This window comes from Rhopilema esculentum, chromosome 2 (assembly GCF_057945365.1).
Source record: "Rhopilema esculentum isolate cy_ngs chromosome 2, ASM5794536v1, whole genome shotgun sequence".
In the NCBI taxonomy this organism is placed as follows: Eukaryota; Metazoa; Cnidaria; class Scyphozoa; order Rhizostomeae; family Rhizostomatidae; genus Rhopilema; species Rhopilema esculentum.
Window position 1 is genome coordinate 1410374 of NC_142816.1, and position 16838 is coordinate 1427211.

At 35.8% G+C, this 16838-nt stretch overlaps 1 protein-coding gene across 3 annotated transcripts; it reads left to right on the top strand.

Annotated features, from left to right (window-relative positions):
- Positions 1 to 3769: 3769 nt before the first annotated feature.
- On the top strand, positions 3770 to 16448 carry LOC135695340 (ecdysone-induced protein 74EF). 3 transcript variants are annotated; one of them, XM_065214405.2, is made up of 7 exons: positions 3801 to 4092; positions 5541 to 5611; positions 11785 to 11888; positions 12905 to 13008; positions 13850 to 13972; positions 14220 to 14303; positions 14845 to 16448. In XM_065214405.2, the coding sequence occupies exons 2-7, from the start codon at positions 5609 to 5611 to the stop codon at positions 15147 to 15149; spliced, it is 723 nt and encodes a 240-aa protein (XP_065070477.2). In that variant the 5' UTR covers positions 3801 to 4092; positions 5541 to 5608; the 3' UTR covers positions 15150 to 16448. The 3 variants fall into 3 exon arrangements, with proteins under 3 accessions (XP_065070478.2, XP_065070477.2, XP_088964970.1); XM_065214406.2 differs by lacking the exon at positions 13850 to 13972 and having other exon boundaries at positions 3770 to 4092; XM_089108844.1 differs by lacking the exons at positions 3801 to 4092; positions 5541 to 5611 and adding an exon at positions 5621 to 10481.
- Positions 16449 to 16838: the final 390 nt, after the last annotated feature.

Consider the following 16838-nt stretch of genomic DNA (forward strand, 5'->3'; position numbering starts at 1 on the left):
AAGATGCTGACCGAATGCAGAATCACTTGTTTTAACAGTGTTTTTTGATCGAGGAGGCTTTTCCCTTTGAGGGGCAGTTTTGTTTTTTGCGTTGGAAGGAACATGCTGTTTTATCCTATCCCCCAATCTTTGCTTTGTGCGTCCTACGTAGCCAGAATCACACTGGCACGTAAATTCATAAATAAAGGAACTTTATGGTTGAAAGGAATGCAATCCTTTTGAATGGATGGAAAGATTCTCCTAGTGCTGTAAACAATACATAGTCAATAGAAATATTGACTATGAACAATACGAGGATTGACAGCAAAGAAACATTTTGTGATGGCGATTTGAGAGTCAGATTGGGCAAGCCACCTGGTGATTGTTTACACATGAAACTCAGAGTTGTGTCACAATATACTCATTTTTTTATAAGAAACTGGCTATAAGAAACGAGTTCTGGACAGGCAGAAGAAATTAAGAAACTTCAGTACTCGAAGCAAAAAAATTAAGAAACTATTAAATCGTGATAAAAATGAGAACAACGAACTTTTGTAAAATCCAAGAACATGATTGGCCTAGAATTTAAGACACAGGGGATAAAAATATACTTCCCACATCTAAATACAGCTTTAGAACGGAAACGAATCTCTTAACGTGATAAAAAAGTCACGAACATTTCATAACATCATCCATGACATCATAATTAAGAAACTCTTAAGCAACAATGAGTATTGAAATTTCCAGGACCTTTGTATTGTCGAGGTGAAGACCCTTCAGTATTAAGGGTCCCTTTTTATTGTTCGTACTTAAGGGTCCTGGGTCTAAGGGTCTTATGGTCTGGTTTTTACAGTATGCCAAACAAAACAGTTTCGCATACCAGACCCCGATTTCCTTTGAAGATTTTGAAGATTCACTTCAGTCAGAAGCAGATGACGCTTGAAACTAGATGTCTTTATTCCAAAATTTGGCAATACTTTCCTTGCGTGGAGAACCTCACACTATAATCAACTTTTTGAAGCCCACTATATCTATTTTATGTGAATCATTGGTGAACAAATAAATTGGTTTCGGTTGTGTAAAGATATAAATAAAACATCTGGTCAACTCCCAAACAACTTCCTTGATTCTGGGGGCTCAGACCCCCAAACAGTTTTTCTATTGATCTTGCTCTCAGAAATTCCCTCTTGTCTTTGAAAGGTCTAGATGTGCGTTATTTCTAAAGATCTTGGGTGCACAAAAATTGTTAATTCTCTTATCCATGGTCGATTCATGGCACCATTTTGAATAGTTTCTATTCCTTTGGAGGTGTATTGCTGGTGGTATATCATGTATTGTTTTCCAGTTTTGCGATGATGATATCTTGCAAGTTTACATTGTTCTTTAGATTAATGGTTGTTTCTACTAAGCATTGGCTATTTTAATTTAATGTATGAGAATATTTCTATGGTCATACAAAATACCATACCCCTTCTGATGAAATCGTCCCCGGAGCCCTCCTTGTTATTTTTTTTAAGTCACCCCTGATTAGAATCAATTATTTGCGCTAACCAAAGTGAGGGGGATGAGGTGTAAAATATCAAAAATTTGATGAAGCGTTCTATCAGAGTATTTTCAGTAGCTTGAAAATTATAAAAGATGCAAGGTTGGTTCAGTGATGAGGGTTGCTGACTAAGATACAAGGGTCTGGGGTTTGAGTCCCTGACATGACAAAACTTTCAATTGGAGTGAGGGGAGTCTCAAGCTCTCGTTAATGTCAGGGGTAGGAATCACGAGGTGTGGTCACATTCAGAGGAAAGACCTGGGCACTGGAGAGGCAGGGCTTCTACGTCTTCTAAAACCTTTGGATGCTAGGTAGAAACCAAGGGAAAAAAAGTATAAAAAAGAATGCGAAAAATCTCTTTGGTTAACCTACCTACCTCCATTTAGTCTTTTTTATTTGTACACTTTTTTGTCTCTTTGAAGTTTCTTTTAATGTAAAATTGACATTTTATTCTTTGTAATGTATGTAATGAATGAATTGAACTAAACGGAATAAGGAAAGCTCTTCCTCGCCGAAATAAAACTCACGATGCTCGTTTCACTGATGTAGACAGGATAAAAAACATTGAAGTTCTTTAAGATGTCTGGTCGTTCAGCTGTAAATATCGTTAACGATAAATGGCTGCTCTTTACTCATTGAATCAAAATGTGATAGTGGACTAAGCAGGTAAAGAGCTTACCATAAGCTGTACCCAGTGGCGGTGCCAAGGGGGGTATGGGGGAGGTAAGCTGTACCCCCATTTTTATCGAAACATGGTCTACATGTTTCGTGTAAAAACGGATTAAAAATTTCCCAAGGAAATTTAACCTGGTACAAAGCACCGAAACGAGGCAAAGGGGTGTGGTCTCACTGGTCACGCCCATTTTCCTCCCACTCTGCAGTAGCTGGGGCCGCCACTGGCTGTACCCGATTTCACTGTGGCAAAAGAATTTGCTGATTTCAGGGAAGGATATCTGGAGACAAGGAAAGAAAAGGTAAGGTCATAACTGCTGCAGTTCTTTAGAGCCACCCACTTAGTTCCAAAATCTCTGCTTTGCTCTAAAAAAGCTTTCTTTAAGTTTGGCAAAGTTGCTTTCCGGGGTGTCAATATCGAGGGGCAATTCAATCTAAGAAAATCTCGTACACCTTTTCTGGAAATCCTATTGTTTTATCTGAAAATCCCCAGAAATCCTTTGGTTTTAGGCAAAATCTCATACGCTGTTTGCAAGAGTGAATCGCCCCTCGGTCATTATGGTGCAACACTTGCATAAATATGACTGCATCATAACCATTATCTCCATAGGATATCTTAGGCAAAAAAACCTTGCTTGATTTCAACAACATTCTTCTTAGCAATGCGAGCTAGGCCGGAGACGGCAGAAGAGCTGCAGGGAAATTGAAAGGGGGTTTGTTGGGGGTGGCACAGCGCAAAAAAATTGACACTTTAAATTGCACTTTAAATTGTACTTTAAATTCAGATGTCATGCTAATAATTGATAACCTAATTGTTTGTGTCCTATGCCCTCTTCCTTTTCTTTGGTGCGGTCACTGAAATTAAACAGACTGTAGAATACTGGCAAAGTGTATCTTTTTCATTTTACATTTAACCAAATATTAGGCCTCTATGCAGACTCTACTGTTTCCTTTTTTGCGATGAGTTGCATTGACATTTTATTTTCGAGATCAGTGTTGGTACCGGGGAGGCGACCGATAAATTTGTAAAAATTTCCGCCCTAAAGAGGAAACAGTCGAGCGAGCAGGTCAGCGTCCTACACAAATTCATCTATAATGAGAAACTTGGCTTATTTAGATTTAATCTTTAGCAAAAACTAGGGGAGAACCCCCCCCCCCCAGCTCCATGTTGTGCGGAAAATGCAAACACCAGCTAATATTTGCGATATGTTTCGATTGTGCCCTTTTTCTATGAAGTTTCGCATATTTTGACACGTTACTGAAAAGACCTTGCTGCACATAATTAAAGATTTCCAAAATATTGAGCTGTGAAACGTGCCTGGACATAAAATATTGTCGCATTGAATTAGCGCGTTATTAGCAAGAATACACTAACATTGGTAAAATCGTACAGGAAAGACCATCAACATCCTTGGAAATCGTTTATGAATGAAATTGGCATTTCTTCCCTTTCAGAGACGGAGGACCTGTCAATCACATCGGTCTCAGTACCTGCGATTGTTGTTTCAGTAAGTTTCTATAGTAACCATCTGGGGACGCGGATTGTCTGAAAAAGTAGTTCCGCGTTCACCGGTAGCCTTGTCAATCAAAGGTGGCAACGATTTCATTAACGAACTTCCCTGTTCTATATGACGTTTTCAACAATAATAAATACCTCACCACCAAAGCATGCACTCAAATATCCCACGCACTCAGTTTCAGATGTCCTTGGGTTTTTACCTTTGTACCCTTTCTGCAAGTTAATATCTTTCATTTTACAATTACGTCATTCTTTGGAGGATGTTCAATTAAGCATGGTTAATGACTACTACGCACAGTTTCTGGACTGTGCTACGTGTAAGAGGAGGGCTGCACTTGCAAGTAAAGAAGAAACCTGGATAAAGCTACAATTTTAGAAGGTAGGGACGCAGTTTTATTTAAATGCAAGTCTGTTGCTTTTCATTTCTGCCATATGAAAATTATTTTTTCCTTTTCTTCCACTATTACTAATCGAGATTGTGGTTTTTTACAATATATTTTGGAATATGCTGCAAACCTGCTTAATAGAATGGTTTAGTACAAATTCCTATACTGGGGCTTGTTTTTGCAGTTTTCAGTGGCAGGGGCTTTTGTAAGAAAGACCTGTTTCTTTTACAGAAACAATACTGTTGCGAGAAAAAATACGAAACTTCAAATGGTAGAAACTTTAGTGCTAAAAAAGATCTGAAATAATTCTTAAAGCAGTTGTTTGTCAGGTAAAAATTGTATTAACAAAGCTCAAGATTAAATTACAATGCATTGCTAAGTCCAGATGACGTAGCTCCAATCATAATTATTGCTGGCCCACTGCGTTTTACAGAAAAAATAATTTTGAGTCTTTAGATGTTTTATGTACAAAATGATGCAAGAAATTTCAGTTCTGCAGCAAACTTCATGGAGAAAAGACTGAATAAAACATACAAAAAACCGCAAGTTGTGGCTAAGATTCTTAGCATTCTTTGGATTTATATTCCGAACTCTCCTTTCCACAAACTTGTTTAATGTTCCTTGTTAAATTAGTCTTTAAAATCATCAAGTTGTTCATAAAACAAAACTAAGCATAAATGATTTGGAGCAGAGTAATTCATGACTTTGTGCTCGCTCATGCATTACGCATATAAAGAAGCTTTGAAATGCAACTAAAGTCGCGGAACCTTCAGCATCAAAATTGAATCCCCATTGTCTCTTTCTAATCTACTATAGCTATGCTATACTAAAATATACAACATTTAGAATTCTTAAAATGCACAAATTTGCTTGGTGATGAGCTTTGCTTCCAATGGGAATATATGGTATACGACTCCCCAATCATAGCTGTGCAAAGATACGAAATTTCCAGGCCTGAAATGTTATGTTTTAGAGTTAATCCCACAGGCGCACTAGCTGTAAAGATGGATGCTGGCACGCTGCGTTTCCAAATGTTTGCTCTAGTAATAACAATCCTTATGCCAATCGTGCTGACATTGAAAATTGTATCACTTCTAGGGGCAGATATCCCTCAGGCCCCCACCTCAGGCCCCCACCTCAGGCCCCATCCTTGTACCTAATCAACAGCCATCCCTGAATTCATTTCTACCAATAGGTTTTCTCATTTGCAACACTTCTCGGCCTACAAAGCATTGACAAAACCGAGAAAAACAGTTTTAGATTTTCTTTCAAATTAACAATCGTCTCCTGAGAACCCTCTCATTTACCTCCAGTGTCCATGCCGATAATATACAGATTTAAATTGTTCCTTTCCCATATTTTAAAGTTTGTTCAAATATTTCTGAATAATTGCATTATTCACGATACATATCTGGACTTATACGCATTTTCCTTCCCGCAGTTCCAAGCAAACCGAACACACGGAATTCAACAACACATGCACGTGCCTGGCTGTCATCACAACTGTAAATGGTTAGTTACTTTAACGATATTTTACTTTTCCTTTTATTGTAAAAGTTTTGACAAAAGTCCAGATTTCCTACTCCACACTCAGAATACTAAGAAACTGATCAGCTTCGCAAGGCCTCACAGCTACTCACCTCGGCTTTGCTTTGATTAATAGCATCCTATTTTCTACCCGATGCAAAAAGATATTATTATCCTTACAACCGGGACATTTTGGTACATAGAAGATGCTAGTCATTTAGGCCTACCTACAACTTTCCAAGAAAACGTTTCTTGTCACAGGGTACTAAGGGGGATTTCTATCGCCTAAAATATGCTTGAGAAATCTTCGCATTTCGAGGGTAAGCAACTTTCGGATTAGATTTTATTTTATAGTTTAAATAATTAAAATAAAGCGTTTTAATTCGATTCATTGAAGGTATTTTCTTCGTTTCATAAAAGTCACTTTATATTGTACCCATAGTCTGGTCAGTGGTATGCGACATACCTAGGGTTGCTTTTCTCGTTTGAACTTCAAGACTCAGACACTTATGTAGCCGTGGCGAGATGGGATATGTCAAGAAATAAATGTCGTAATTACGTTATTCCCTGCTTTGTCTGGTAACTACTCTTTGGAGATGATTTCTTTGAAAAGTATGCTTCAAATTTGTTCCGCATTACGATAGCTCCATTTTGGCCATTATGTTTTAATTTTCAAAATTTTAGAAATGTCACGTTTCTAGGTGGATTGTCCATTTTGAACTTTGTCTCCTCACTGGGGCCTCGAGTTAGTGTTGCCTACTTGACATTGCTTATGGAGGCCCGGGATTGAATGAAAAGCTTTACTTGGGAATTTATACCATCCTATGCAGCCCTAAGGATTCAGACCATGGCATCAAAAGACAAAGATCACTGAATAAAATAATTATTTGACTTAGATAAAGTGAATTGTCTATTCCATTCTCGGTACAAGGAACATTTAACTTCAGTACATAAATTTTCAGGCCTTGAAACTCTAGTGTACCCAAATTGGCATTATATTTATTTGATAGAACTAAAATGCTAAAGCCCAGCCGGCATTTGCATCACTCCGAGGACCTGATTAGGACTATATGGTTTGTATTTAGGATTATCCTCTTTAATCCAATTTGTTATGAAATATTATCAGATATTTCATATAGGAAGGCTTTGCGTAGAGTGTGGCCAAGGGTCAATTCTGGATTCTTGAATGAAGCAAAATATTCTTGAAAATTTGAACTGCACTTAAATTTCATGGCATATAATTTCTAAATATCCCCTTTATTATTTTAGTTTAGCAGGCCCTATATTTATATTAATTCCGCAAAATTAACGATTAAGCAAACTAAAAAGGACACTGTAACAATATTTTTTCCATTGAAGCCAATAGATTGGTTAAGATGCATTTTTTTCCAGCAAAATTTGCTTGAAATAGAACCTACCAACAATATTGGTTAAATTGAGCACTAAAAGCACATTTCATTACACATATTTTGCAACGTCATTTCTTGCAAACTTCACATTTCTCTTCAGCAATGGTTTCTATTTTATTTGCATTTTTGTTTGTGTAAAGCATACATCTCAATGTCAAAAAATACGCAACTTATGAATTTTTGATTGAATATGTATAACTATTCAAAACATATCAAATCTTATAAACCTTTAAGATTCATGTACATGTTGTACATAAATATTCCTGTACATATTGTACATAAATATTCCTGTACATATTGTACATTAATATTCCGACAGCGAACATTTTTGTCACCAAAAACCTGATTGTGAAAAAGGCTTAACAGAAACAAAACGAAATCTTTGTTGTTACTTTACTGTGTTCTGCGAATGCTGAAGAATTTTTTGGTGCATTAACGTCGCATTTTGCATCGTCTGTTTTGGTACATTTCAAATTTTATCGTCATTCAATACGTTGCTAACATACAGGTTTTTGTCTCACGAAGCCAGGAGAAAGCAAATATAGCAATGACATAACAAAGTAGAATCCTTCGTATACTAATGATGAAAATTAGAATAAAAGCAGTGGCATTGCTCTACGTTCCGACAGCCTTTCTAATTCACCTAAATAGACATAGATGAAGAAACATTTAGGTGTGATTTCACCTACTGTTTGACAATTGTAACGACAAATTAAAGATTTTATTGACTGTCCTAAGATTTACTGAAAAACACATGAAATACCGAGGTGAGGTTAAGCATCCCCACAATAACTTCACCAAAATTTCCCTAACAAGTCACCGCCTGGCTTCTCGGCTGATTCTTCTCTTTCAAAACCTTTGCTAACATGGTAATTATCTTGTAGCGTAAGAGGCATCTATTTAAGTCTCAACTGTATTGGCTTCTGCTTTTGAAAGATTTTTTATCGTAACAACGATTGACAGCCTCGAGTCACGTAATTGTCAATCAAATGCAATGTGCAATCAACGCTGATCAATTTGGTCTTACTGTTTCTACTATTGATCTAGAAAATGTTTTGAACGACACGAAACTATACAAGTAGTAGAAGTAGTTATATAAAAACAAAACAACTGTCTGTTTTACCAAATATGTCTAGGGAAAGATTCTTTACATAGAAGGAAATCTGGTGGCAGAGCAGTGAAACGATAAAACATTGATGGTTGTTTTAGAAGAAAGCTTTCAAAGAGTCTATTTGTGGGCCTATGTTGCTTTGAAATGTGCTTTGAAATGTAAGAGCTCAAGAAAGATCGTACTTTTAGGCAAATTTTCTCATTTAGGACCAATGCTTTCTTTATCATCAAACCGAAGATGCTGATCATCAATCTGTAATTTATCGTAATGCCAAGAATAAGGAAGTAAAATGCATTTAGAAGCCAAGAGGAATGATGCTTGTATAATAAACAAAATAATTTCCAAAGACTTATACAACAGCACGATGCATTGAACAGAAGCAACAAAACTGTCGAGGAATGCCACCTAAAACCTCGGAAGAGCCAAAAGCTAGATAAAAAATGATCCTGAATGAAACTCTGAAGCTTTTACCCGTTATTCGTCAACAGAATTCAGAATCTCATGACAAATGTTTTTGCTTCCTTTGAAGCTTATTTTATTTGCAAGGGAAAAATCTTGGTTGGCAGTTTGTTCACCAGTCAAAGGAGTTGTTTTATACATTACAACAACTACCCTAAAGCTACGTTCAGTTTTTTACGCCAAACTAATACACACAGATGTTGCATCGTCGGTCTAGTATTATATGACAAAAGTAATTGTGTTTGATTGGTAATTTATAAATTAAGCTAACGAGACGGTTTCAAAATCAGTATCCAAACACAGAGACCACCTATGAAGCATTATTTGCTATCAAACGTCCAGAACATACAGTTACAAAATGAAAATTTCAAAGAAAAGCAGCATTCTGTCAAAAAAGATTACAAATATTTTTGCTTCAGCATAGAAACCACCTTCATTTAGAATGAAAAGTTTGCCAACCATTTATTGGAAAGACAACATCCTCAATGTTAGAACGGATTTAGATAGTAGAAACAGCTATTAGGTTGCCTAACAATAATTTTTAATGACTGTCAAATCTAACTATAATAATCTATACATCTATTGGTTCGCCACGTTATTAATGCCCAAATTTTGTGTTTCAAACTTGTTCTGTGATGTTGAGGTATAATAATCACCTTTTAGAATATGAGATGGTTTAGCTGCATCCTAAATTTGCTATTCTACTAACAAAATAATTATAGCCACATAGACAACTTATTTCCTATTCACTCACTAACTGTCTACTACATATGTCTTACTTATTTCTTCATCCTGATTTAACAGGCCAATAAGCTTCAAATTTTCACTGAATACCTAGCTTTGCTTATGGTGCTAAAATTAAGATGCAGTACAAAATGTGACAAAGCATGGGGCAAGGGAAAATGCCACATTCACGTCAAATCTACAATACTATTAAAATTTAACTTGAGTTAGAATACTTATTTGTTAATGGCTCTGAACATATTGAATGCTTGGAATATGGTTCTTAGACAAAATTGATTCTGTCATGTTTCTAGTTAAGTATTGGTTAATAATTTTCTTGTATGCCAAAAATTAGTTAAGTATGAGTTTGGATTTGCAGCAAATTCACCTCGAATTAAGAAGTCTCTTAAAAATCTAACCCTTCTTAAGTTTACGCAGTTCTTAAAATTCTAAATTGAACTCCAAAACCAAAGTATTTTCCCTTTCTGAAGACGAAACATATTTTTATCAAAAGTAAGTCAAGAGAAACCTGCCTTTTATGAGTTATCTAAAAATAAAAGGGCTTAAAAAATACTCTATTTAGAAGAGAGATTGCGAAAGACATATATGTAGGTAAAAACTAATGTAAGGGATAGCATCTGCGGAAAATGACTTCAAACAAATACTCTATTTTGCATTCATGTTTTCCCTTAAAACTCTTAAAATACATAATGAGATTGAGTGTAAAACCTTGAAAACGATTTCGCATTAGGAACAAAATTATCAAGCAATTCTTTAAAAGTTCTGGAAAAATTATATCCGCCGATAGTTTTTAAATGAATCTTTCCTTGTAAAATATATTTTGTCCTTCCCTCAGCAAATTTAGGGGGACTAGAAACTAATATCATATTTCCTAGAGTGCTATTTTTACATCAGTTTCAGCTGTCCTATGCTAGACGTCTGTTTTAGCAGCCATTTTTGAATCGAAACCAGGAAGTATCCTTACCTCTATTGACATTCGTTGCTATGCGATAATGTCATTGTACATCTACTTAAGAAGACGAGAGTGATTGAGCACTGCTCATTTCAACCTGCACGGCGTAGAGAGAAGAGCGTTCTCTAAGCTAGTCAAGTGTCTCTTTGAGGCTGGCGCATAGATTTCCTTCCAAAACAGGCAAGTGTTTAGATGCACAACTTCAGTATGATTAGAGCAAAGATTTTGATTTTCATAAAGTATATTTCGCATCCAGAAATTGAACAATTGTTTTTTACTGTGAAAGCTGTTAAGGATAGGTAGGTGTCATGTCCCGTTCCGGGTTATGACGTCTTCTACCTGGACGTTTTCCGTTTCTTGATAAGTATAAAGTTCCTTGGAATATATCTAAGTTTTTTATTACAATCTAAGAATTTCATAGTTTTTGTATCTATTTAAACGCAGCCTAATTTTGCACTTTGCATGCTAAGTACCAGAAGCAGCCTAAAATTGAAAATGTATCACTCTAAAGTAAAATTTTGTTGCTGTTCATTCTCATCACTTGATTTTTTTGTAACGTGAAGAAGTTTTACCCTGTTTTCTTCTCTCAATACGCATATGAAACTGTTTAATGCCTAATGCTACTTTAATGTCTACTTATTGCTATAGAATTTTGAAGTTTATCCAAAAACATGTCATATTTTTCATTGAAACAGCACTTAAACTCTGTTTGCAAGTCATAGCTCAACCTTATTTCCTTTTTATAACAGATTTTTGTAGCAGATTTGCAATTCATTGCCATTTTCCATCATTCTGTTCTGATCTTGACATACCACTTATCAATACATATTTCCTGCTAATGGTCTAATGTTACTTAAATTGAAGGTTGAAGTGTGTACAATAAAACTCCCTCCAATTGAGGAATTTATTAAAATATTGCCTGTATAACTCGGAATAGCATCCCTATTCTTTCATAATTCCTATTTTTTATTCCTATGCAGAATTAATGGGGTATGTGCTAAAAAGAAAGTTTGACTATCTGATACACTTGCTTTTACTGGGAACAAGAAGATCCCATAAGAGTTTCCGTCTCATTGACGTTCTTCTATCGGTTTATTGAATCTCTTTGGACCTTTTTAATGGTTTTTCTGACTAGCTCTTTCACCTCGAATGAAGCTAGCCTACAAATACCATAAATAGAAATGGACTAAAACCTCACACAAATTGCGGTGTAAAAGTTTGCAACTATCTTAGAATAGAAAAAAAATTGGCATCCTTTCTTTTAGTGCTTCAAATCGATTAATTTTAGGAGGGGTTTGGATTCTACCCCCTGTTTCTGTATTTTTGGACAATCAAATATTTCTATCGTTTTTATTGAAATTTAAATAACCACATGTATGTTTCTCACAGAAATTAGTTTTTTTCCTGAATTTGTAACTCTTAAAGCATTGGCTTAATATGAAATAAGAAAATAAAAAAGTGTATATTTTCTTCCTTATCTTAGGATTTTTTAGAGTTAATATTTCCCAAGCAACAAATGAAGACTTCTTTGCATTGTTATCTATTGCGTGATGAATGTGCCTTGCAAGATCTTTTTACAAGCATGAGGTAGGAATTTCTTGCTCGTATTTTTATCCCTACAATATGTCTTGTAGTGATTCTTGATCCAGGCAGCTCTGCGGTATTCATCATATTAAGTAGCTAGATAAAGAAGTAGGTAAAACCAACACTACTTTCCTATTACACAAGTCTTTAGATGATCCATACACAAGGGAAGTGTCTACACATGAAGACTATTGTCTAGGGTCAACAGAATCATGATATAGGATCGTAAGTATCCTTGTCTCCCAAGTCTCCCCAATATTGCCCCAATATTTAAATCATAGAATCGACCCACAACCTCAAGTGCTGTCAGAAAATGCAACTGGCCACTTTCCTTTAAAGGCAATTGACAAAGACTTGAGCCATCTGCCAATTAAAATTAGACAATCAAAAGCGTTATACCGGGCCTTTGTTTATTAATTTGCCAATAGTTGACCGACCGATGGCTTAACCTAGTTTGGTATATGTCGATTGATTTATTACTGCTACGCTACGTTCTGCAAAAAATATTTAGAACAGACTTGTTGATATTTCCTTCACTTTGTTAATTACATCGTATTTTAGCCATATTAAATTGCGACATGCCCCCCCTCCCAGTTATCGGTAGGGTCGATTACGTTCACTTTTCTAGAGTCGATGAGCAGTATTTTTTGGATGGGTATTATTTTGGCAGAGAATTCCTTTCTGATTTGCTTCTTTGATTTTGGAACTACATTTACATATCAAATTTTTAGTCATGGGCGTTGTTATTGGTAGAAATAGTGCCTCCTGTCATGTCTCTTTCTTGGTAGAAGGCATTTTCATACAGTAGGGTCTGGCCTACATTTTCTATTTTACCACCCCCCCCCCTCCCTCCTTTCTTCACAGCTTAATGACTGGTGCCGCTACCGATCATTTTGTGGCCATGTACCTTGAAAAAGATTGTATATACAGCCCTGATAATAAATAATGAATAAATGAATTGTTAAATTACAGTTAATAGTATTCATGTTATTTAATATTACTTGATTTTCTTGTTTAAGTGAAAGCAACATTGCGTCTGTTATCGACGAAGCGATGAAGGCTTCAGTCTACGATAGCCAACCCACCTTGCAAGATTTTTTGCGCATGCTCGAGGATGATAATTGTGAGTCGAATGATTTGTTGAATACATGATCATCATAAAAAATATGACAATCACTGACATCGCATTTTCATGATAAACATCATTATTGCTATAATTATTATCATAAAGTAAGCTTAGTTTGTCGTTCTTCCCGCCAGTTCACATGATAATTTTAGAAACTTCTGCAGCTTTTTATCGGAATGTGGGACTCCCGTTCTATTGACGATCAATAGAAACGACATTTTATCTCCAAACTTACAAGCACTCCAATTCGCATTACATATTATATATTCTGCTATAGGAACAAAACTCGGACTAGCTCAGACTTGTTTCTTTTGCTAGGTATTTTTTAATACAAATGTAACAGTTTTATTTCGTGAATTTAGGCTAGCCAATTTAAAATTACTTATGTGATAGAGGGATTTGTAAGTGCATATTCAATGGAATTCAAAATGAAATGTTTTCATAGGTATTAGCAACAGCATCAACTTGGGTTTCAAACCTGATACATGCTATTTTATGCGTACGAATAATCATTATAAGCAACATTAGGTTCAGATTTGCCCAAAAGATAAGAACTCCCAAAAACAAGGCAGGCTGAATTTCAACAAAACTCAAGAAATAAAAATTCAGCAAATATTGAAGAATGAAAGAATAGCAACAGAAAAACAAAAATTATTAAGTAAAATAGCATTAGTTACTTTATCAAGGACATGTAATGTCCGGACACTACAAGGCACAGGGAATTCCATTAAAAATATAAGAAACAAAATAAGAAACGCGTTAGGAACGCCAGGTTGTACTGGAGCCAAGTGTTCCTTTAAAAAAGCGTGGACCTTACACTCGCTATTTTGCACCTTAGCCGAGCTTGGACCGTTGCAAACCGATTATTCATCGGACAGTACAGTTAGCCGGGATGAATTAGACACTGAACCTACGTCACCAACATGCTCAACAGCGGAACCTCCTTCCGTCTCTGAACAAGGTATTAACATAACTTAACGATAATAAAGCAGTATTTTATATAATATCAAGAGAGCCATTTATATATAGCACGTGTTCCAGATTCAAGCGAGAGGTCTGGGGCACAGGTTATATATTTAATGATCTTTATTCCGATTCTTATTGACTTAACTGTCATCAAATTCTTCTTTCTTCTTCTTTCTGTCTTTAAAACATTGAGTTCTTCTTTCTTCTTCTTTCTGACTTTTAACCATCGAATTCTTCTTTAGGCGCAAAAAGCGAGTGTGGAGAAGTCGCAGGGTTTGCAACTAAGAAGCGAAAGGATAAACGAAACCGGAGAAAACCTTTAGAAAGTAGGTAGAAGCACAAGTTTTCTTACGCTTTTCTACCGTTGCATTATTACAAAGGACTTTTGATAAGAAGGTTTCTGGCAGCGTTTGAGAGTTGCTCCATCAAAGTTATTTGGCACTGTGAAGGAAGTGAAGAGAAGCCTGGAATGTTACATTGCAAAAGAGGCCTCGCTGTTGGAAGGGAGGTCAGCTGTTTAGTCGTATCAATATTGATTGAAGTTTGCAATGTTTAAACAATTTACATTTTTGGTGTTTTTGTTTTACTTATAACTAGAAGATTGTTCTGCCAGTATTTAATTATAATCAATTCACAGCTATGATCATAGCAATAGTCATAATTGTTTTGAAATTTGTGCAATGCTTGTGTAAATGCCAGCCATACATGCAGTTTGAAGCTTAAAATCTGCACAAGCCTTCATATGCTACATTAGCCTCTAAATTCCAATTCAGCGAGAAGTCCCTAAAATATGTCGTTGCAAATCTAAAATTTGTTGTTGAAGGTTCATTACAGGCATACTCACATGTGGTTTTGCATTTTTTCCAGCAAAAACATTGCTTGCTCAATGTCTATTACAATGGCTTGAAGATTCTCGCTACAACCCTAGTGCAATAACTTGGCTATCAAAAAGAGACGGCTTGTTTCAAATTACCAACTCAGCAACAATATCAACACTTTGGGGCAGCCGAAAAGGTAACAAGAAAGTGATGAATCACGAGAAACTGAGCCGAGCTCTGAGACATTATTACAAGGATGGCACGCTAGAAAGAATGGAAAACAAGAAGAAATTGTGTTATAAGTTCACTTCACAGGCAATGCAAAAGTTCAGTGCTTTCTTCTCAAATTGCTAGACCTGTCCCAGGTGCACTTCGATTGGTCTTTCCAGATTTTATAAAAAAACTTGACTTTTCAGAGCAAGAGATAAGAAATAGTTACTGAACCTTGTACAAAGCTATAAATATATTTTTATCAAATTGTTGTGAGATTGTTGTATAAAGCTATTTAAAACAAGAATTTCTATAGCCGATTTAGTTTTAAACTCTAGTTGGCAATTTTAAAGGTAAAATTCGTCGATCTAGCTTGAGAGCAAATCATCCCCTCATTAACAGCCGGGCACTGTTCTCAAGGCTTGCACAGAAGGGCACTGTGGGGCAATCAGCGTAAATATGGGAGACTTTTGGCAATCAGCGCATATGTGGATAAGTTGTAATTTCTCTCAAAACCTGTAATTATAATGAAGCTGGGTAACACCATAACGATAGGGAATGAATATGGATCATTTCTATGTGGATCATTTTTTTGGGATCATTCTTGACCTGTTTTTAGAAAAAAAGCAACTTTTGCCTGATCAGTAACTGTAACAGGGGCAATTAAGCCCTTCTTTACCCCTTTTGCCTTTCAAAGAGCATTTCTGCATAACATTTAAGTTCATCAGAAAATTTTGCGTTTAGTAAATGTGATAACTTTTGTATATCAGAATAATTTATGTGTGTATACACAAAGCTTTTGTTGTTAAGTATAACGAACGGTTTTCGCTAGAAATCTGTCATGAAATATTGTTACAACCTGGTTGCGTATAGTAGATTATATGACGGATGTCATAAAAGGCGAGGCAAAGCCGCCCTAGTCATTCCGTAAAATCTTAAAAGGTACTCTTGAAAACCATCGAATAGACCCTTAAATTCTGGAAAAAGCTCCGATAAAAAGGCTCGTAACTTTAAAGAACTGTTATGTAATGCTTTTTATTTGCATTTGCATTGAAATTTAATTGCATAAATTAACATAATTTAACATAAAACCGAAGTTGTAAATCACTAGTATGCAGCTGAAAGATCCTGTAACAGAAGAACGGTTGATGTGATGAAGCTAGCGCCTACCAAGACCCCCCCATTCCTCCCCTTAGTTGCTATTATCCGCTAATATTCAAATGTTGCTGAGCAACACGAGCCAATTATAAAAACTTTTAATTGTGGATAAAGGACCTGGTTTATAATAATTTTGTTTCAGTTTCAGTTGTTCTTGAATCGTTGTGTACATAATCTTAGGTAGTGGCTCATTTTAGCCTTTTAAGTTGAACCTTAAAGAATTTCAGATGAAATTATATAGTGAATAGATATTCATCTACAAACGATATTATTATTGATTAATAACTGCTTGAACTTTCTTTTTTCATTCTTTCAGTTACTCAGGAGTAGTTTTGTTGAAGATTACTAAAAATGTCATGAAAAGATAATAAACTCAGAGGCGCAAGTTTGATGGTTTTCTTGGAGGGGGTAGTTGTCACGACAGGTTAGAACAGCTTGTGTCAGACAAGCCCACTTATCAAAACCAATATAGGCAGATCAACAAAATGTAAATATTTAGCTGTTTTTGAGTAATTGCCTGGTGACCTTAAGCTTTGTTAAAATCTAAAATCAAACGGCTTTGGAACTGTGGTGGTCATTTTGTACAGCAGGTTTTTTGGGGGCAACTTAGCAAATTCGAAACATGCATGCACCAAAACTAACCGTACAAGTCTTTTGGGTTTGGTTGGAGAGGAC

What these genes read in the sequence shown, in the direction of transcription:
- LOC135695340 (XM_065214405.2), top strand. An exon ending in GATCTTTTTACAAGCATGAG is followed by an intron (nt 11,889 to 12,904) that starts GTAGGAATTTCT and finishes TTCTTGTTTAAG; the next exon opens with TGAAAGCAACATTGCGTCTG. An exon ending in CATGCTCGAGGATGATAATT is followed by an intron (nt 13,009 to 13,849) that starts GTGAGTCGAATG and finishes TTTGCACCTTAG; the next exon opens with CCGAGCTTGGACCGTTGCAA.